Source organism: Leptodactylus fuscus, chromosome 5 (genome assembly GCF_031893055.1).
Source record: "Leptodactylus fuscus isolate aLepFus1 chromosome 5, aLepFus1.hap2, whole genome shotgun sequence".
NCBI lineage: Eukaryota > Metazoa > Chordata > Amphibia > Anura > Leptodactylidae > Leptodactylus > Leptodactylus fuscus.
In genome coordinates this window covers 207,522,377-207,545,119 of record NC_134269.1, presented here as the reverse complement: position 1 = coordinate 207,545,119, position 22,743 = coordinate 207,522,377, and the positions used below count along the sequence as shown (strand labels likewise).

General features: G+C 43.2%; 1 protein-coding gene across 7 annotated transcripts in view; it reads right to left on the bottom strand.

The window, feature by feature from the left end:
* The window catches only part of CALD1 (caldesmon 1), a 106,520-nt gene that overhangs the window by 8,691 nt on the left and 75,086 nt on the right, over positions 1–22,743 (bottom strand). For 5 of the 7 annotated variants that reach the window (XR_012716130.1, XM_075275133.1, XM_075275135.1 and 2 more), the window contains 7 exons: positions 17,970–18,095; positions 14,864–15,941; positions 8,812–8,883; positions 7,131–7,270; positions 3,712–3,949; positions 3,158–3,298; positions 342–385 (listed from right to left, as the gene is read on the bottom strand). Coding sequence is in view for 6 of the 7 variants with exons in the window: in XM_075275133.1 (XP_075131234.1) it covers positions 342–385; positions 3,158–3,298; positions 3,712–3,949; positions 7,131–7,270; positions 8,812–8,883; positions 14,864–15,941; positions 17,970–18,095 (1,839 nt within the window). In the remaining variant the exon portion in view is untranslated. The remainder of the gene's footprint in view (positions 1–341; positions 386–3,157; positions 3,299–3,711; positions 3,950–7,130; positions 7,271–8,811; positions 8,884–14,863; positions 15,942–17,969; positions 18,096–22,743) is intronic. The other 2 variants (XM_075275137.1, XM_075275138.1) reach the window with 1 other exon arrangement.

The following is a 22,743-nucleotide window of genomic DNA, read 5'->3' as shown; positions in this document are numbered from 1 at the left end:
CCCCCCCACGACGACCTCGACTGACCCCCTCCTAAGCGCGCTCTATTATGCCCCATAGTGGCCCCTGCACACAGTATTATACCCCATAGTGGCCCCTGTACACAGTATTATGTCCCTCAGTGGCTCCTACACACAGTATTATCCCCCATAGTGGCCCCTCCACACAGTATTGAAAAGACCTCAGGGTATAATAAGTTACCACAATGCATGTCGCGGCGGCCATTTTAGTTCATCCCAGAAGAATCCCCCATTGTCTGGTTTTGTTGGGTCAAACCCGGCTCGTGACGAATCGGTTCGCCCATTTCTATATCTGTATAATTTACAAAACTTATATCACTCACCTTTTCTGGGCCGACCTATTCAAAAATTCCGCCCGTTCCTCAATCTATAATAGAAACAAAATAATTTTAATAATCTTACATTAGTCATGACCCCACTGCTTACTCTTAAACACAGGTGTATCATAGAGACTATAACGTAGATGCTGTGGGGCCCAGGGAAAGAAAGTATGAGTGTGATTACTAATAGATGGAACCTGCACAGAAGCCCCGCCCCTGAGGAGCTGCATTATTGGCAAATAAGGGGTGAGGAAAGGCCCAAGGAGATTGTATAGGGTTAAAACTCACATAAAACATTACCATAATTGTGGGGGGGGGGGTTATGAGGGGCTGATATTCTATAATTTTATATAATACAACCACGGCAAACCCAAACCACAAGTCAGCATGCAAAATAAGAGAACGTCCAAAATGGTATAAAGACCAAATAATCTACCAAATTTATATTACATGTGAAGAAGCCTTTAGTGCAGCATCAGCTTAGAATAAAATGTCATCACGGACGAATTAGAAAAATATCACGTACGATTTAGATCGTATCCGCGCCATTTACCCCACGGTTGCTTTTAATACACACACCTCAGTTTTTGAAGCACTAAAGTCTGCTCCACCTGTAAACGAAGGCAATATAAGGACTATATAGCAATCGGATGTACACGTCTCAAATTCTTGACCACTAGGTGGCAGCATGTGACACTAAATCCACCGCTATTCACACACAAGGCACGCATTTTAAAAAAACCAAAAAAACAACAACATACAGTGTATAAAATCACAAAGTATTTCTGCAAAAAAAATAGGAAAGAAGAAAAAAATATTTATAGAAAATTTGTCAAATATTGTCAAGTAGATGAGCTGATGTGACATGGGCATGTTATGTCATGGTCACGTGACGTCCTAAAAGAAGGACAGTGAACATCACATTAGCATGCTCATGTCACAAAAAGGGGCATACACAACCCAAAAGGGGGCATGACCTTGCCAATAGGAACACATCTCACACCATTCTATACCTGGATAGCAAATTGTTGGTAGCTACACATATAATAGACAGTCATACCCGCATTCAGGGGCTAGCAAAGGGGCTGTTATATTGTGTGGGGGCCAGTACAGGTACCATTATACTATGTGGGGCCAGTATACTATGTGGGGCTAGTACAGGTACCATTATACTATGTGGGGCTAGTACAGGGGGGCATTATACTATGTGGGGCCAGTAAAGGGGGCATTATACTATGTGGGGCCAATACAGGGGGCATTATACTATGTGGGGCTAGTACAGGGGGCATTATACTATGTGGGGCCAGTACAGGGGGCATTATACTATGTGGGGCCAGTACAGGGGGGCATTATACTATGTGGGGCTAATACAGGGGGCATTATACTATGTGGGGCTAATACAGGGGGCATTATACTATGTGGGGCCAGTACAGGGGGCATTATACTATGTGGGGCCAGTACAGGGGGCATTATACTATGTGGGGCCAGTACAGGGGGCATTATACCATGTGGGGCTAATACAGGGGGGCATTATACTATGTGGGGCCAGTACAGGGGGTATTATACTTAGTGGCTCTCCCATAGTATATAGTTCCCTATTGGCCCCATACAATATCCCCCTTATAATGTCCTTCTTTGGGTTGCTCCACCACAGATTCATGTCACCCTCCAGGTTTCCCCCACAAATTTATGTCCCCTCACCCCCAAGAGGATGCCAATGAGTTGGGGTAACTCAGACCTACTGCCATGGACAGCAAATGTCGGATTATCCCGCTGTCCAATGAAGGCCACAGGCACCATGGGGCCCGATGCAAGTGCACCATTGTCCCTATAGTTAAAGCGACCCTGGTGGGGACCAGTAAAGGGGGCAATATACTGTCTGGCACCAGTAAAGGGGGTGTTATACTGTGTACAGACCAGTAAAGGGGGTGTTACACTGTGTACAGACCAGTAAAGGGGGTGTTATACTGTCTGGTACCAGTAAAGGGGGTGTTATACTGTGTACAGACCAGTAAAGGGGGTGTTACACTGTGTACAGACCAGTAAAGGGGGTGTTATACTGTGTACAGACCAGTAAAGGGGGTGTTATACTGTCTGGTACCAGTAAAGGGGGTGTTATACTGTGTACAGACCAGTAAAGGGGGTGTTATACTGTCTGGTACCAGTAAAGGGGGTGTTATACTGTGTACAGACCAGTAAAGGGGGTGTTACACTGTGTACAGACCAGTAAAGGGGGTGTTACACTGTGTACAGACCAGTAAAGGGGGTGTTACACTGTGTACAGACCAGTAAAGGGGGTGTTATACTGTCTGGTACCAGTAAAGGGGGTGTTACACTGTGTACAGACCAGTAAAGGGGGTGTTATACTGTCTGGTACCAGTAAAGGGGGTGTTATACTGTGTACAGACCAGTAAAGGGGGTGTTATACTGTCTGGTACCAGTAAAGGGGGTGTTACACTGTGTACAGACCAGTAAAGGGGGTGTTATACTGTCTGGTACCAGTAAAGGGGGTGTTATACTGTGTACAGACCAGTAAAGGGGGTGTTATACTGTCTGGTACCAGTAAAGGGGGTGTTATACTGTGTACAGACCAGTAAAGGGGGTGTTATACTGTCTGGTACCAGTAAAGGGGGTGTTATACTGTGTACAGACCAGTAAAGGGGGTGTTATACTGTCTGGTACCAGTAAAGGGGGTGTTATACTGTGTACAGACCAGTAAAGGGGAAGTTATACCCCTTTAAGTTAACCTGCAATTTGCAGTCTTAAAAATTACAACCAAAAAGACGAATATCCATAAGAAAGGACATTTGGGTTTGTACCTTAAAAGCTGAACCCTTTGGAGTAAAACATGTGAATGTTTTCTTCTCTTCTGATAACCCGTCATCTGGAAGTTTCTGGCGTTTTTCGGCGGCTTCTGCTCGTCTCCTTTCTATTTCTTCCTTACGTTTCTTCTTTTCTTCCTAAGATAAGAGACAAGTTTTTGTAAAAATTTTAATCCATTGGCTTTAAAAAATAAAAGACTTACACAGACCACTAGGGTTGAGCGATCGATATCGGAAAAGATCGGATTCCGATCGGCGATCGAGTAAATTTCACGATCGTGATTGGAATTCCGATCCTGATCTTTTCCAGTGGGATCGAGGTCGGAGGTTATCTCAAGATCGGCTCAACCCTAAAAGTGACTTTTCCCATAGAGAAGCATTGACTAGGGTTCAGCGATCGGGATCGGAAAAGATCGGATTCCGATCGGCGATTGAGCAAATTTCACGATCGCGATCAGCTGAAAAATGATCGGAAATCGGATTTTAAAATCGATTCTGAAATCGCAAGATCGGCTCAACCCCACAGATCACCGCTCGCCACACCATCTCACCTCTTCCTTAGCTTTCTTCTCGGCCTCTTCTTGTTTCTTCTTCTGTTCTTCTTCTTCCATCAGTTTCCTTCTTTCCTCACGTTTCTTCTTCAGCTCCTCCAGTTCCACGGCGGCTTCTTGTTGCTTCTGTTTAAGCTTCTCAAACTCTCCAGAATCTGATTCGCCTCTACGACGCTTCAGTTCCTCGAGCTTCTTCCCTGCGTCTGTCACATCAGAACTTGGTTGTCCTTTTGCACCACTTCAATAGTAATGTGAAAAATAAATGAGTTTGGAAATTGGCCAAAGGGCAGAGACAGAAATCACTCTTCGAAATGGAAAAAATATTGTGGTCCATCATACATGCAATATGAGACATGAAGGTGGTAGAGCATGACCACACTATAAACCATGAAGAAGGTAGAGCATGACCACAATATAAACCATGAAGAAGGTAGAGCCTGACCACAATATAAACAAGAAGGTGGTAGAGTATGACCACAATATGAGCCATGAAGGAGGTAGAGCCTGACCACAACATAAACAAAGAAGGTGGTAGAGCATGACCACAATATGAGCCATGAAGGAAGTAGACCCTGACTACAATATGAACCATGAAGGAGATTGAACCTGACCACAACATGAACCATGAAGGAGGTAGAGCCTAACCATAATATGAACCATGAAGGAGGTAGAGCCTGACCACAATATGAATAAAGAGGGTGGTAGAGCATGACCACAATATGAGCCATGAAGGAAGTAGACCCTGACTACAATATGAACCATGAAGGAGATTGAACCTGACCACAACATGAACCATGAAGGAGGTAGAGCCTGACCACAATATAAATAAAGAGGGTGGTAGAGCATGACCACAATATGAGCCATGAAGGAAGTAGAGCCTAACCATAATATGAACCATGAAGGAGGTAGAGCCTGACCACAATATGAATAAAGAGGGTGGTAGAGCATGACCACAATATGAGCCATGAAGGAAGTAGAGCCTGACTACAATATGAACCATGAAGGAGATTGAACCCGACCACAATATGAACCATGAAGGAGGTAGGGCCTGAATACAATATGAACCATGAAGGAGTAGAGCTTGACCACACTATGCACAATGAAGGAGGTAGAGCATGACCACAATGTGAACCTTGAACGTGATAAAGCATGACCATAAGATCACAATTTGGACCATGAACTATTTTTCAGCCGATCTTAAAGGGAGTCTGCCACAGAAAACAACCCCTTGGGTTAGCGTCACCTGAATCAAATTGTGTTTCCCTCTTGTGAATTTGTTCCTCTGTTCTCGAGATATTGCCATTTTTGCCAATATGCAAATGAGCTCTTTGGCGAAACAGGGGCATTATCATTGCTCCAAATAGGCAAGTGGCAGTGGCCTCATTGCTCCAAAGAGATCAGTAACTTTAAGGGCTTGGAATATGATGGCCTTCCCTAAGCCATAAATGTATTTAGGACATTTACCACTTTGCGTCCATAATGTACCATGAGCACAATGTGCAATGTTCTTTGCAGCTCATGGCCAGCAGGAGGCAGCAGTGAGTTCAGATATCGTTTGAAACAGCGAACGCAATAAAATTTTGTAAGTCGGATAGTCAGGAGTCAAAATAAAATTGTTATTCCTGGGAACGGATCGGCCCTTGAAACTCAATTGGAACTTGCCTATGAAGACGTTCATGGAGGCCGTAGACCTCAAAGGAACTCTACTTTCCCAGGCCTTTCTTGGGTCAAAGATGACAAGTTCTTTCCAAGCTATTCACAATTATATCAATGAAGTGTCAACCGGCAGCTGTGGAGTCGGAATTAAAAGAGCTGCGAGGATCCACATATAGGACGAGATCAAACAACTCAAGTATATGAGTTATACCAATGCCAATATCCTATAAGTAATGTGTAATTTTTAGACTATGTCGAAATTTTGAACTTCCCTGAACTTTTTGGATGTTAGCCATAGAACGTACGCAAAACATAAGCTTAAAGTGAATTTCCACTTTTTGATACAACGTCATTTTTAGGATCTACGGTCTGCACCGAACAATTTCTTAATATATCTTTATCACAGTAAGTGCTCCGTTTTTCCGATACAGGTCTCCAAACTTTGTGCATAGATGTAGAGTATGGTTATAAAATCCTGACTGTATGCATTTGCTCTAAAGCTCCCTCTAGTGGTGGCTGCTGACAGAGTTTTATTGTCAAACTCTTGGGTTTATTATAACTTCCATAGGTCAGGTGATGGGATGGCCCACTTATGGAACATTTGCACTTGGCACACCAATATGGATAGGGAATAAACATCATTTGGACCCTCTCCTGAAGGAGGAGAACTAATTTCCAACCCAGAAATATCTACTAGTGTCAGGAAGTAGTGACTACCCTTCAACAAAGCTTAAGCAGAATCCGTCTATGCTCCGGCATTTGCATAGACTTCCGCCCACACATACAAGAGCTCAAACTCTAAATTTGGCTCCCCCACAGGCAGAGCTTTGCTAAAGCGGGTAAGTAACCTGATGGTCAAAAACAAATCCCTAAAACTGCCAGTTGGGAAACCAATAAAGGGGCACTTGGAAAATCTTTAGGGCAATGATCCCTAGGAAGAAATATGCAAAAAATAGCTTTTCTCCAGTAAGGAAATATACAAATATGGATGCCAAACGGTTCCATTAGCGCGACCTTTGAGATGGTACCTCCATATACATCAGTTCTTGGTCTTCAGAAGTCTAGTCATCTGGGATTAAAACCAACCAGAATATCTCCTCCAAAAGGAAGAGACATCCATCTTTTAGACAGCTTATTGTCTATCATCAAGGTGCTGGTTGGTTGGTGGGTCTACCCTCCATCAATCAGGGACTTCTTGAAGGCCAGACATTGAACTATAGGGTCCCACCTACCATAATGTGGCACTAGAGGAAAGTTTTCTTTTTTCCATTGAAGAATACTTATTTGCATATTCATTTCCCAGAATTCCCAGTGGAGCAAGCATGGCCTGTAGGACTCAGCACACCTGACTATGGTGGACCTTTAGGAGACTAATTACCCAGCATACTCTAGAAATAAGAAAACTTTCATTCTAGCGCTACATACTCCATAAATCAATATCTAAGAGTCTCCTTGAATCATGTGATCTTTGAAAATCTGGTAATATGGTATTACCCCAAATATGGAGGAAACATGAAGAAATATTAGTCATGTTCCACTCACTTTGAATGAAGAGAGAGAAGAATGTGAGTACTACAACCCTATATAGCGAGAGTTGGCCGAGACACAAGCTGAAGGATGTCACCTCACACATAGTCTTAGGGGAGGAAGAGGATATAACAGGGGATGAGACATCATTGGGGCCTGAAATATCCTGTTCCAATTACTTTAAGCCAAACACAACCAAATATGAAGATGTTTGGTTTACGGAGAAGACTTATTACCCAAACTTGTCCATATGTTTGAGCTTCTGTGGCGTAGCTTCATGTAAACTTTCTCCATTTTGAGCTTTGGCCTTGCGTTCCCAGCTCGCCTTTAACTCTTCTTTTCCTCCTTTGTCTTTAAGAGTCTTCTCCTCCTTAACCTGTTTGGGAAAAAGTTTAGGAGGCCAAAAAGAGAAGAAGTAAGATTTTAGCAGAACAGAATGAAAGCCCTAACTACTAGAATTACTGTCTACAAAAACCGGTTGGACCTCATTCACATGGTGAAGAATTTGTATAGACTCCTAACATAGTGTCCCTAGAGGAACATGGCGATGCTGGATCTCCATATGACTCCGGTTCTGGAGGTAAAATTGTTCCATTCTAGATACCATCAGTTTGGTGCTGGACTGTCTCCGATAGTCTATTTCCTAGAGTTTGTTGGAGGTTGGGCCTCCAGAATACATTTATCTGGTGGGTTCACCCTACAATAACCCCTTCAAAAGTCGGAGTCTCATGCTGGCCCATTATTGTGTTAGAGCCTGGGCCTACCAGAGGATCCTCTGGTACTCCAACACTGGATACCATAATATGGTGCTATATGAAGCCATAAAGAGTGTCTACCACTATCACTGTCTCATGTTTTGGAGGACCCAACCCAAATGTGACCCATTGATTTCACTGATAACTGTGTAATTCTTCATTGTGCCTGGGGTGGCACTGCAGGGAAACTGAGCTGCCAGGTACCTTCACATATTACAGCTGATTGTTGGTGATCGACTACTAGTAGGGTTGAGCGATCGGGATCGGAAAAGATCAGATCCCGATCGGCGATCGAGCAAATCTCACTATCGCGATCGGCTGGAAAATGATCAGAAATCGGATTTTGAAATCTCAAGATCGGCTCAACCCCTAAAAGTGACTTTTTCCATAGTGAAGCATTGGCTAGGGTTGAGCGATCGGGATCGGAAAAGATCGGATCCCGATCAGTGATCGAGGAAATTTCACGATCGGGATCGGCTGGAAAATGATCAGAAATCAGATTTGGAAATCTCAAGATCGGCTCAACCCCTAAAAGTGACTTTTCCCATAGAGAAGCAGTGGCTAGGTTATAACGATCGGGATTGGGAAAGATCGGATCCCGATCAGTAATCGAGGAAAATTCACGATCGGGATCAGCTGGAAAATGATCGGAAGTCGGATTTTTAAAATCGATCCTGAAAACTCAAGATCGGCTGAACCCTAACTACTAGGTGAGTCAATCTATACTTACCACACTATGCGACACCATTTGCACCACTATTGTGTTTCTAATAAAATGTAATGCAGCACGATTGGTCATTTTTATGGAATATTAGATTAGTTTTAGAAGTTTTTAGTAAGATCAGTTATAATACTGAAGGAAACAACTTGTCGGTGTAAGTAAGCTAGTACACAGTATTACGGAGAAATTTAACAAAGGGGAAAACAGAAAAGTAGACCAAAAGGTACAATAATCCGCCATAATAAACAAAAAGTGGATCCTGTTATCTTCCTCTTTTTTGTAGGCCTCATTCCCTATAATGTTCTTTTTCTGTTTAGTGGAGGCGGCCATTTTTTGACAGCCATATTGGTTATGCACAAACAAAATTTAAAATTTAAAAAAATTGCATAAAAAAAAAAAAAAAAAAAAAAAAAAAAAAGCTAAACGTGACCAGATAGTTACCTCCTCTTTTTTGAAGCCAGGTCGACCTTTGTCATCTTTTTTAGGTTCAAATTTATTTTCTTTGTCTTCTCCCTTTTTTTGCGACATTTCACAGGTTTGAGAAAAGTCTATGAGATTACGAGCAGACAAGGTGCGTTCTTGCATCTGCAGGCAATCTTGTGCTTGGCAAAATGGTGGCACGTTGACGTGTGTGTGCGCATTACTGATTTGTGTGCCTAAACCATATACCAAAGAACTACAATAGCGATCTAGTCACCAAGCATTGGGTTGTGTCAGATGGCACCAGGGGCCACCAAGTACCAAAAGACTACAATAGTGATCTAGTCACCAAGCATTGGGTTGTGTCAGGTGACACCAGGATCCACCAAGTACCAAAAGATTGCAATAGTGATCTAGTCACCAAACATTGGGTTGAGTCAGATGGCACCAGGAGCCACCAAGTACCAAAGGACTACAAAGTGATCTAGTCACCAACCATTGGGTTGCATCAGATGGTATCAGGAGCCAGGCCCACTGGTCGGGGTTGCCCATTATGGATATACCTGTTTGTATGTATTTTACCTACATGACCCTCTATTTCAAAGCTAAGAAGGTTTTGCCGGTGCTTGTAGATCTCAAAAATTCCAACAAAAAAAATTGTAGGATCAGTCTACCAAAAAACTAATGTCTATGGCATGTCTAAGATAATCTAGAAGACCTAGAAGATCAAGAGGTGATCTCTGAAGTGTATGGATAATATCCACTGCAGTCACCTAAGGGTTTTGCCTTATTGGAACTCCTCTACATCATTGCCCCCCTTTCTGTCTAGATTGGGTCTCCAAGTCTTCCCACTTCTTCGGTAGTCCCTTCAGACACCCCTTTCCATTGGTTATCTCATATGGGCTATGTAGTGTTGTAGTGAGGATGGAGGTCTTCTGGAATAAGTCCACTATGAGATGGTTACTCTTGTAGATCAGAACACTTTATTCCATGCTCCATCATGGCTCCCTGTCTAACAACTCCTCCCCCTAAGCTCAGCTCCTCCTCCCTTACTACCTCACTGTTGCTAGGCAGACAAAGCAGAATAAGTAAGCAGAACAGAACATACAGAACATACTTATAACAACATCACATCTCTCCCCTTCTTATAAAAAAAAAATAAAATAAAATGCAAACATTATAAATGAACAATAAATAAAAGGTCCGAACTGAAAAGAAAATTTTACTGCAGAACATAGTCCCTGAGGTGCGTTGGTGGCCTTCGACTCATCCTTGTCGGGTAGCGTTGAGACATCTCGTTATCAGAAACAGTCTGTGAATTTTCGGAGGTGTCTCTTGTTGGTGTTGCTGAACCAGTTGTACCTGGTGAAATGTCCTCATCATCTGTCTCCTCTGCACTTGCTCCTGGGTTGTAGTCACGAAGCTTTTTAAAATGGGAGACATTTCGTGTCACTTGATGACCCTGGCTTTGAGCAGTAACCATGTTGCCTTTGACGTGTGTGACTTGAAAGGGTTCTGGATGATAAGGGGATGATAACTTGTCACTGGGTCTCAGCCTTTTAACAAGGACCCAGTCACCCACGTCCAGCTGTTTGAAGCGACAACTTCTCTTATCTGCATATCTTTTCATCCTGCCTTTGGCAAGGGAATCATTGAGGACCAATGGAGTCTGGACGTGAACTACTGGGATGTTTGGAAGCTTAATGCGCAAAGGCCTGCCGAAAAGCGCAGTCGCTGGCGGAGTTCCTGTAGTAGAGTGTGGGGTGGCTCTGTACTGTCTAAGGAACCTGTACAATTCTTGCTGCAAATCCTTGTGTTCCATGGTAGCAATCCAAAGAGTTTTGTTGATTGATTGCATGAAGCGCTCCACTTCACCATTGGCTTGAGGCCAGTAAGGAGTTATTTTCCTGTGGTTAAAACCAAGATAAGTTGCAAAAGACTGAAAATCTGCACTATTGAAAGGTGGCCCATTGTCAGTCTTCACTGTTTCAGGTATGCCATATGCAGAGAAGATTTTGTCCAGTTTTGGTATGACAGCTCTTGCAGAGGTGGTGGAAACGGGTTCAATGACTGGAAACCTAGAAAAATCATCTATGACAACCAGTAAATAGGAATGATCCGGCAAAGTGCAGAAATCAACACTCACAGCAGTCCATGGATTGTCTGGTAGAGGTGTCATTTGTACTGGTGCTCGGCTATGGTCCACCGTAGTTGCTTGGCAAGGTATACATGTGGCAATAAGTGCTTCCACTTGTTTATCTAGTCCAGGAAACCATACTTTCTCCCTAAGTAATTGCTTTGTTTTAACTATACCTTGATGGGCCTCATGGGCCAGATCGATCACTCTACTCTGAAGTTTCTGAGGAATGACCAGGCGGTTGTCACGTAGTAGTATGTTTGAGTCAGATACAGAAAGAGAGTGTCTTGCATTAAAGAAGGCCTGTAAATATGCTGTTTGGCCCTGCGGTTGAAGACGAGTGTCAGCTAGAAAAGAGTTCCAGTTCTTAGACCGAACAGTGTCAATTACCAACTGAAGTTGGGGATCAGAATCCACCGCATGTTTAATTTCTTCGAGGGTCATTGCTCTTGGCACAGAGTGTGTAACAATGAAATTTACAGGCTCCTCAGCTAAGACAGTGGCAGGCAAGTCATCTTTGGTAGACTGTGGTGAAGGGTGTCTTGAAAAATAGTCTGCAGGGTTCCCAGCTCCTGCCTCATATCTCAAGTGAAAGCGATAGTTCTGCAGGCGGAGTAGCCAGCGTTCAAGTCGTGGGGGTGGCTTTGATGAATGTTTATTGAAGATTGGAATGAGTGGTTTATGATCACTGACCACTGTGAATGGACAACCAAAGAGGTAAAGATGAAAATGAAGGCATCCCCATACAACTGCAAGAGCTTCCCTCTCAGTTTGAGAATAGCGCTGTTCCGTTTCTGTTAAAGCCTTGCTCGCATAGGAGACTGTGGAGATACTGCCAGTTTTGGACACCTGAGTTAAAATTGCACCAAGGCCTACAGGACTGGCATCCACAATGAGCTCAGTAGACTTTAGTGGGTCAAAATAGGCCATGACCGTGTCACTAGAAAGACTGGACTTTAGTGTGTCAAATGCTGATTGATGTTCAACTGTCCATGACCAAGGAGTATCCTTTTTAGTGAGTTGTCGTAGGGGTTCAGAAACAGTAGCCAGATCAGGTATGAATCGTCCACAGTATGTGACCAGACCAAGAAAACTTCGAACATCTGAGACATTTTGTGGCTGGCTAGCAGAGGTTATGGCTGCTACTTTCTCAGGGTCTGCAGAAACACCATTTTCAGAAAAAATGTAGCCAAAAAAATTCAATGACGTCTTGTTGAACTCGCATTTTGATGGATTAACAGTTAAATTGCAGGTTTGCAGTCTCTGAAAGACTTGTTCTAGGTGATTGTCATGTTCCTCTTGGGTTGTGCCAAAGATAAGGATGTCATCACTAACATTGAGGACTCCAGGTATTCCTGAAAGAACCTGCCTGATAACATTCTGAAAGATTTCTGCAGCCGATGAAATGCCAAAATTCAGCCTCTTGAACCTTCTTAGACCGACATGAGTGCTAAAAGTTGTGATATATCTGGAGTCTGGATGCAATTCAAGCTGATGATAACCAGATTTTAGATCAATTTTTGAGAATACTTTTGCACCATTTAGATCTGTGAGAATATCATCAATGGTAGGCGTAATGTGCCTTTCTCTTTGAATGGCTCGATTGGCATGTCGCATATCCACACATAACCTGATTTTACCAGGCTGCTTAGGTTTAGGCGCAACAACAATTGGTGAGACCCAGGGAGTTGGGCCCTCCACACGTTCAATAACATCATCTGTCTCCAGGTCTTGTAGCTCTTTCTCCACTAGCTTGCGGACATGGAATGGGATGCGCCTGTGAGGTTGAACTGACGGCTGGACTGACTGGTCAATGTGTAATTTCACTTGAAAGTCTTTCAGCTTTCCTATGCCTTGAAAGAGTTGAGGATATTTCTGCATAACATTTTGGACAGAAGAGTGTGTTACGCTGTTTGCCAGTTTCACTAGGCCCAGAGATACCGCACTATTGCAGCTAAGAAGAGTGTCTGCAGAACACTCCACTACATAGAAAGTGTCCGTGATGGATTTCCCATCAGCCGTTAGTAATGCCTGAAATTTGCCACATAGGGGTAATGCAGTAGCTGAACCATAAGGATATATCTTCAGGTTAGTACATTGCAAAGCAGGTTTGTTCTTTAGCTGGCTATAAGTGGCATGACTAATAACATTGACAGACGCCCCTGTGTCTACCAGTGTCTCCACCGGATTGCCATGTATTAAGATGACTTGTTTGGGATTAGACATTGCATGCACCTTGTGAGACCCCTCAGTCACTGAGAATAAGTAGGTGCTGCAGGGCTCATCAGCAGGGGACACTGACTGCACTGCCTGAACTTTCTGTGGCAAGGCTTGTTTAGCAGAGAAAGAAGATTGTGATTTTGATCTGCAGACTTTTGCAAAGTGATTTAGTTTCCCACAGTTATGACAAGTTCCTCCCTTTGCTGGGCATGGTTTCTGATGAGGATAAGGACCTCCACAGTTGTAGCAGGCTGCAGCCTGTGTGTCAGGCACATGTGGCTTCTGAGTGAGCTTTGCTACAGAAGATGGCTGCTCTAGTATACAGTCTGTGTTCTCTATAAGTTTAGCTTGATTCTCTGCTGCATCATGAATACGTGCAATGTCCAGTAGCTTTGTTAAAGTCATGGTGGGATCTCTGAGTGCTTGTCTCCTTAACTTAGAGGACACACAACCTTGTATGATTTGCATCAGAATTTCCTTGTCTATATCTGCAAATTCACAGTAAGCTGCAAGTTGTCTTAAGCGGACATGATATTCATCAATGGTTTCTGTTGCTGACTGTTTTGACTGTCTAAACTTGAAAATTTCAAAAGCTGCATTTATGTATGGAGAGAAATGCTTAGTTAATGCTGCTTTGCTTAGCTCATAGTCACTGTCCTCCCCTGTATTGGGCAGAGTTGTGAAGATATCATAGACTTGCTCCCCTGCATAGTGTAATAACATGGCTTTCTTTCTTGCATTGTCAGTAATGTTCATTGCTTGCAGGAATATCTCAAAGCGTTTCAGCCATTTATTCCAGCATGCTGCTAAGTTTGCTTGGGGCTGGTGCACATCAAATACAGCAAAGGAGGGTAAGCAGGCCATGGCTGGTGCTAGGATTGCAGTCTTGTACACAGTTTTCTGTAGCAGTGAAATACCTTTAGCTGATTATTCTTAATCCTCGTCGCCAATTGTAGTGTTGTAGTGAGGATGGAGGTCTTCTGGAATAACTCCACTATGAGATGGTTACTCTTGTAGATCAGAACACTTTATTCCATGCTCCATCATGGCTCCCTGTCTAACAACTCCTCCCCCTAAGCTCAGCTCCTCCTCCCTTACTACCTCACTGTTGCTAGGCAGACAAAGCAGAATAAGTAAGCAGAACAGAACATACAGAACATACTTATAACAACATCACAGGCTACAGCTTTTGGCACCTGGTGGGATCACTTGACTCTCATTGCATAAAGAGTAGGGAACAAAACTCGATTGTCCCATGTTGGTCTGGTGACCATATTTTTTAACACTATTCTGTGTGTGAAATGTTTTTGGATTTTATTTAACTATGTTTTTCACGTTGAAACATTGTGAATCCTTATGGAAGCTTGTGATACACACCCAAATGCTCGATGCAAGCGTGGCCAAACACCAAACGTGAGCCAAACCAAACCGAACCAAACCTGTGGCACTCAAAAATTTCAGCAGAACATCTCACAACATGCCTCACGGTCCTTTCAACTAAGAGGTAAGAGAGGAAATTTGGTCATGCAGTATTGGCAGTGAGAGTTGTAAGCAAGGTGTTACTGTGCAAGTACAAGGCTGAGCTGTCAGCAAGACAAATTTGCAAAGAAGTGACAGTAAATTTTTCAGAGTGTGAACAAGACCCAAAGTTATGGCTGCCATTCCATTTTTCAAAACACAGGTGCAAAATAAGTTGCCGGAGGGGCAAACATGTACCTGCTTCCTGAGGAAGGCCGGCTGAGTTTTGTCCTCCACCTTCTTTCCTTTTACCTGTTTGTCGTCAGGTTTCACATCTTTTTTCTCTTCTGCTTTTGCTTTCTCCTCTTTCTTTTTGGCCTCTAGCCTAGCCTTCTCTTCTGCTGCCCTTTTCTCCTCTGCTGCCTTTTTCTCCTCTTCCTTCCTCTTTTCTTCTGCTTTCCTCTTTTCCTCTGCCTCTAGTCTTTTCCTTTCCTCCTCTGCCCTTTTCTGTTCGGCCTTTTGTCTTTCCTCTGCTGCCCTCCTCTCTTCTTCCTCTTTTTGTCTCTGTCGTTCCCTCTCTTCCGCCTCACGTCTTTCCCTTTCCTCTGCCTCAGCCCGTTCCCTCTCTGCCGCCTCCCTTCTTGCCTCTTCTTCAAGCCTTTCCTGTTCCTCAGCTTCCTTCCTTTCTCTCTCTGCTGCCTCCCGCCTTGCCTCTTCCTCCAACCTCTCTTTTTCTTCAGCAGCTCTTTTTTCCGCCTCAACCCTCTCCTTCTCTTCTGCCTCTTTCTGCTCAAACCCACCGTCATCTCTTGAGATAACTGCCTCTATCCTCACCTCCCCATCTACCGCAACCCTAGACGTCTCTACATTCTTAATTTGGAAAGTTACTTCTACCTGATTCTCCTCTATGTGAGGTTCCTCAGGTGCTTCTTCTTCTTCTACATCCTGTTTGACCTCAACCTCTTCTGTTTCTACTTGTTCTGTTTCAACTTCCTCTTCTTCTTTTCTATCATTCTTCTCAGAGGACTTGTCAACCGTTTCAGTCTCTTCGACTTCATGTTGGCCTCTATACGCGTCAGTATTGTTTTCTTTAGGAGAGGTATCGTTTTCTTGGACTTCATTTTCTCCATTTCTGCTACTTTTTGTGATGGAAATAGTTTCGTCGACTGAAATAGATATGGTTGGGTCTAGTTCTTTCTGACGTTCCATTGCCTCTTTTAGACGTTTCTGACGCCTCTCTTCTCGTCTGGCCAGTCTCTCCAACAACGCAGCTTCATCGTCTGCCGAAAGGTCAGGGTTTGTTATTGACGAAGACTTGGTCTCTTCTCCTGTGATGCTGTTAAAGAAATTAACAGTATAAGTTGGGTATGGATAAGTTGGTTAGGCATTTATTGACCATGACCCAAGAAATCTCGACCTTAATGGCAACCTCACGAGGTTGACTCAACCGGTGATAAATCTGGGTTGATGATCTCCAACCTATTCCAATATTCTGACTATACTAGGCATCCTACGAACCTTAAGATGATGGGTAATAACTATTTATACCTACATGGTATGCGTCTACAACTGCATGTCTTTAGTTCTGACCCATTTGAAACATCGACCATCGATGGAACAATTTAACAAAATCAACTATTCTTTTTTAAGACTTACATTGAGGTAACATGCTTGATCTCTCAGGCAGAAGATCAAAAGGAGGACCCTAGTCTTAAGCTGACCATGTTGGCCAAACCCACCAATTTCCAAAGAACTGGTCAACCATTGAATACATATGGGGCCCTCGGGAGATAAACCGCTGCCAATGTTGACCCTACTGAATACACATCCACACTCAGTTGAATCGAACATGTATGTACATCGGGGGTTTGGGTGGATGTTGGCTGTACAAGTACGTATGGTCAATCTCATGTTTTTGGAAACCCTTTAATACAACAGTTCCACTCACATTTTTCTCCAAATAGCATAGTCAACAAGTTTCATAAACCATTTGACACTAAAACCCACAAAGTTAAGTGTTTTCTGTGAAAAAAGCCTTATGTCTATCGTCAATGTCACCGGAACGCTGCCGTATCAGTGTCCTTGGACGTATAAATAACGTGAAAATATTTGCTTGAATTCCTTTATGTACAGTTATTCTATGTAAATAAAGTTTGACATACGAGCAGACGGCCACTTTCAACCTCCCTTTGAACTCGCTGTCGTATTTACATTGTTACCCGTAACTGGATGTTCTCCAGCTTCTCATTTCTGCCATTGCAGAAAGATTGCTGTTTTTGTTAATATTTTCCCATGAATTTTTTTTACCATAAGAAGGTGGACTTCATATCTTATTACTGTCTACTGTATTTTTAGCAATAGACAAGAGGGGGCCTCCATCTTTCAAAGTGGACCCCTGATTATCATGCAAAGTTCTACCAACCAGGAAATGGAGGCCTAATTTTCGTTTCTCCTTCGAGATTCTTGTCATGATCCTCAGGCCAATTCCAAACCCCAGTTCCTCTGGATAAAAGAGTCCTGAACAGGTTCTTACCACCCAATACCATAAGTGACAACCATACCTGATTGTAATGCAAAGTTCTACCAACCAGGAAAGGGAGGCCTAATTTTTGTTCCTCCTTCGAGACTGTTTCCATGATCCTCAGGCCAATTCCATACCCCAGTTCCTCTATCTAGAGGAGACCTGAACAGGTTCTTACCACTCAATACCATAAGTAACAACTATCCAGAGTTGGACCACTTCTCTCCAAGGGCCCAGAAAAATCACAGCAGTAACTGATCCACTTGTTGAAATTTTTTGATGTGGGTTTTCTTCGCTGGACCTCATGGGTCATGCTCTGACTGGAACCTTGAATTGAGTCACATCTAGAGTCTACGGGAGGATCATGATCTCTTTTGCTGGACCTTTCCACTCAAGCTATGGTCACAATACCATATTGGACAAGTAGTAGACAAACCATTCAGGAATTCGGACAGTACCCTGGTGTCCATGGTATATGCCGGCCAGTGTAGTATCAAGCCCACTAACACCTATAAGAGGTATTCCAACAGTAGGCACTTTTGGTACATGGCTAGAACATGTTGCAGATATCTGATCCTAGATGTGGGTCATGATATTCGTGTGCCCTGTGTGACCCAATCACAGACTTCAGTGGTGACTCCTGGATGCATGACGTCACCTAGGAGCCCGCGAGGATGCCCAGAAGAGATTAGGGAAGGTCAGTATATCAGTTTGTTTTACACCTCCCCTGGGCCACCACCCCTTAATAGAAATGGCTCCCAAAAGAACAAAGACAACTTGGCTTTTTGATTCAAAAAGTTAGGCTTTCCCTAAGTCTAGAGAACATAACTAAACTGGATTTACCTATTCTGAGTGCCATCATGCCCCTCTCCATCATCCTTATTCAGTCTTTTCCGTTCTTCGCGAGCCCGCCGGCGTCTCTCTCTTGCAGCTTCTTCTTCATCATCGTCATTTCTCTGGTAGGTTACTCTACAGCAAAAACAAAGAGCAAGTTTAGAATGTATGGCCCATTGCCCATCAATGGATGCACCCGATTCTCTGACGTAACTAAACTATTGGATACCCTACAGAGCACCATGATGGGAGTTGTAGTGCTGTCTGCAGATTACAGTCACTATATTTGGAGGTCGTATAGTACAATGGCATTGTGTTTTCACAATCGGCTGTGACATGTATCGGTATAGAATTGTATTATGATCTGGACTGATTCAGAAGAAACGTTATATTCTGAAGGTCTGTAGTCATCATGAGCAGAACTATAAAGATATGAACAATGCAAAGGGTCATTTACATTATACCTGTGACTTCATGAGTCTATTTTTCCTGCATGGTGACATCATTATGTTTTTTCTCCTTGCGCTGTGATGTCACAGTGTCCTTCATGTCATGCCTGGTGTTAGTTATGCTTGCTCTATGATATCATAATGTGAATTATGCTTGTTACATGACATCACTGTGTGTATTATCCCTGTACTGTGACATCACTGTGTGTATTATCTCTGTACTGTGACATCACTGTGTGTATTATCCCTGTACTGTGACATCACTGTGTGTATTATCTCTGTACTGTGACATCACTGTTTGTATTATCTCTGTACTGTGACATCACTGTGTGTATTATCCCTGTACTGTGACATCACTGTGTGTATTATCCCTGTACTGTGACATCACTGTGTGTATTATCCCTGTACTGTGACATCACTGTGTGTATTATCTCTGTACTGTGACATCACTGTGTGTATTATCCTGTACTGTGACATCACTGTGTGTATTATCCTGTACTGTGACATCACTGTGTGTATTATCCTGTACTGTGACATCACTGTGTGTATTATCTCTGTACTGTGACATCACTGTGTGTATTATCCCTGTACTGTGACATCACTGTGTGTATTATCCTGTAGTGTGACATCACTGTGTGTATTATCCTGTACTGTGACATCACTGTGTGTATTATCTCTGTACTGTGACATCACTGTGTGTATTATCCCTGTACTGTGACATCACTGTGTGTATTATCTCTGTACTGTGACATCACTGTGTGTATTATCTCTGTACTGTGACATCACTGTGTGTATTATCCTGTACTGTGACATCACTGTGTGTATTATCCTGTACTGTGACATCACTGTGTGTATTATCCTGTACTGTGACATCACTGTGTATTATCTCTGTACTGTGACATCACTGTGTGCATTATCCCTGTACTGTGACATCACTGTGTGTATTATCCCTGTACTGTGACATCACTGTGTGTATTATCCTGTACTGTGACATCACTCTGTGTATTATCCTGTACTGTGACATCACTGTGTGTATTATCCCTGTACTGTGACATCACTGTGTGTATTATCTCTGTACTGTGACATCACTGTGTGTATTATCTCTGTACTGTGACATCACTGTGTGTATTATCCCTGTACTGTGACATCACTGTGTGTATTATCCCTGTACTGTGACATCACTGTGTGTATTATCCCTGTACTGTGACATCACTGTGTGTATTATCTCTGTACTGTGACATCACTGTGTGTATTATCTCTGTACTGTGACATCACTGTGTGTATTATCCCTGTACTGTGACATCACTCTGTGTATTATCCTGTACTGTGACATCACTGTGTGTATTATCTCTGTACTGTGACATCACTGTGTGTATTATCCCTGTACGGTGACATCACTGTGTGTATTATCTCTGTACTGTGACATCACTGTGTGTATTATCCCTGTACTGTGACATCACTCTGTGTATTATCCTGTACTGTGACATCACTGTGTGTATTATCTCTGTACTGTGACATCACTGTGTGTATTATCTCTGTACTGTGACATCACTGTGTGTATTATCCCTGTACTGTCACATCACTCTGTGTATTATCCTGTACTGTGACATCACTGTGTGTATTATCTCTGTACTGTGACATCACTGTATGTATTATCCTGTACTGTGACATCACTGTGTATTATCTCTGTACTGTGACATCACTGTGTGTATTATCCCTGTACTGTGACATCACTGTGTGTATTATCCTGTACTGTGACATCACTGTGTGTATTATCTCTGTACTGTGACATCACTGTGTGTATTATCCTGTACTGTGACATCACTGTGTGTATTATCCTGTACTGTGACATCACTGTGTGTATTATCTCTGTACTGTGACATCACTGTGTGTATTATCTCTGTACTGTGACATCACTGTGTGTATTATCTCTGTACTGTGACATCACTGTGTGTATTATCTCTGTACTGTGACATCACTGTGTGTATTATCCCTATATTGTGATATCATGGTGTACTATTGAAGGTGGTCATGTAGAGGGGGCGCCATTCCAAGGTTTTACTATGGAGTCCCATGGTTACTTCTCCATAATACCCTACAAAACTTTTCATGCTTCCCTTAGTACTGAGTAAGACTTTAGTACCAAACCAATAGCTAACAAAGGTATTCAACAAACCTTACAAAGACAAAGTCCTAGAGGGAATGTTCCCCTTTTACTGACCCCCAAAAACAGTCAATGGAGGACAATTTATGAAAACCAGCTTATCTCACACAATGACGATGCTCGGAGCAACCGCCCAAATGAACCTTTGAACTACAGGCAAAACCAAGAACCTACTTGGTCATCAAAGGGCAAACATTTCATGGGGTCAAAAAGTCAAAAACATCTCCAAACATCTCAGGTTCATTTATGAGACGCGTTTATACCGATCCAAGCAGCCACCAGTATCCTACAGCAGAAGGTCAGAAGCTAATGATCACCATCGCCCATCACGAAGACTTGTGGGAAAATTGGCCTTCACATGAAAAAGCTAAGAAAACATCTCAAAAATATCTCAAACCTGAAATCCATCTCTTTTCTCCTTCCTCCTCATACCGGCTGCTCTCCGAGGCAAAGGATACAGTTTCTCGGGTGAAGCCGTTTCCTTTCCTTCACTTGGGCCGATACCTAATCTGCTGCATTAAAAATGTATGCGAGGCAATGTAACCCATATAAAATAATGGCGGCCTCCGCCCAAGTCGCTTTCTCAGACAATTAAGAGCCCTTACCAGGAAAAATTCACTGTGACTTGACTCTATGAGTTCTTCACCTGAGGCCATTCCCAGGCCTAGGAGTCAAAAATGAGTCTACAACATCAGGGGCACAACTTGAAGGTGGCGAACTCGGGCCCAGGAGGCTAAGGGGGCCCATAAGGTGTCCAGCATGTTACAGTATAGTTGGGGAACCGAACTTGGTAAAGATTCTGCAATGGGGGCCACTACACAGGAATGGAGCTGTGTATGTTCTGACACTGGCGACTCCTGTGAACGTTTGATGAGTAGGGGTGCTAGATGTCGGACCCCCATTAATAACCAATCCTAAGGATAACTCATCAGTATACCCCCTTTAAAGGAGTTCTCTGCTTTGGACAGTCTCTGTTTCTAAGAATGGCCCTGTGACCGTACAGTAACAACAGTAAACTGTTTCAATTTGCCTACAGCACCTCCGGAGGGAAATTGAAGCATTACACATGTAAAGGATGATAGATAAAAGTCCTAGAATTGGGACCCTGTTTGTTAAAGGGGGTTTCCGAGATAAAAATGGATAAGTCATCAATATTAGATCCGATGGGGTCCGACACCTGGCGCCCCCACCAAATAGTTCTTTTCAGCAGGTGATATGCAGAGAATGGAGCAGGAAGCAGATAGCCCCATTTCCTGTGTAGTGGCTGAACTACGTCACTACAGCTTAGCTCCCATTTAACTGATTGGGAGCTGATCTGCAGTACTCGGTTTGACCACTACAGAGGAAACAGCGCTGTCTGCTTCCTACTCTATTCTCTGATCGGTGGGAGTGCTAGGATAACCCTTTTAAGTTAGAGTTTCGTAATATTGGCTACTTGTAAACAGAGACGAACGTCCCGATCCCACTACACACATGCACACTTGGCTTCTGCTCAACATGTTTGTTCCGAAAACCTCCTCCAAACAGCTCTAGTTCCAACTTTTGTAAATTCGATATTTGCCCCCCAGCATAGAGAGGTCTCTAGTGTCAGCCCAGGGGTAACAACACAAGCTTACGGTATTAAATAGCCTACCCCTACTCCTGGTAAACTTGATATTTGGGTGGTATTTCTGCCGAAAGCGTTGCAGTCTCTAAGGTAAATATTTCCCTTGTGAATTTTTTAGGTGTTTTTGTACTTTATGTTTTTGTATTATTTTCACCATTTCGTATCTTTCCGTTTTACCCCCCTCGCTGACAATGGGCACCTTTATCACACAGGCGGTATCTGGGATGACCTCACCGGAGATAGAAATCACTTGAGGTTATTGCATCAGGATGACTCACCGAGGGAGGACCCAGATTTGGGATTTCACACGAGAGGACTCATCGCCGTAATCTACATCAATAGGATCAAGAATCTGTAATGTGCACTGCAGCCAACGAGGGAAGCTTTCCTGGGCTCCTAAACTCTTGGGTGGTAAAACTTTTCAGAAAGGGCTTATGGGGGCGCTCTACTGACACTGTTCAAGTCTGTTTAAGGGGGCACTCTGCAGTTTATAAGCTGTCGGGAGCAACAAGGGTGCTGTCATTGCACCAAAGTAGTAAGCGTCAACACCCTCGTCGCTCCAAA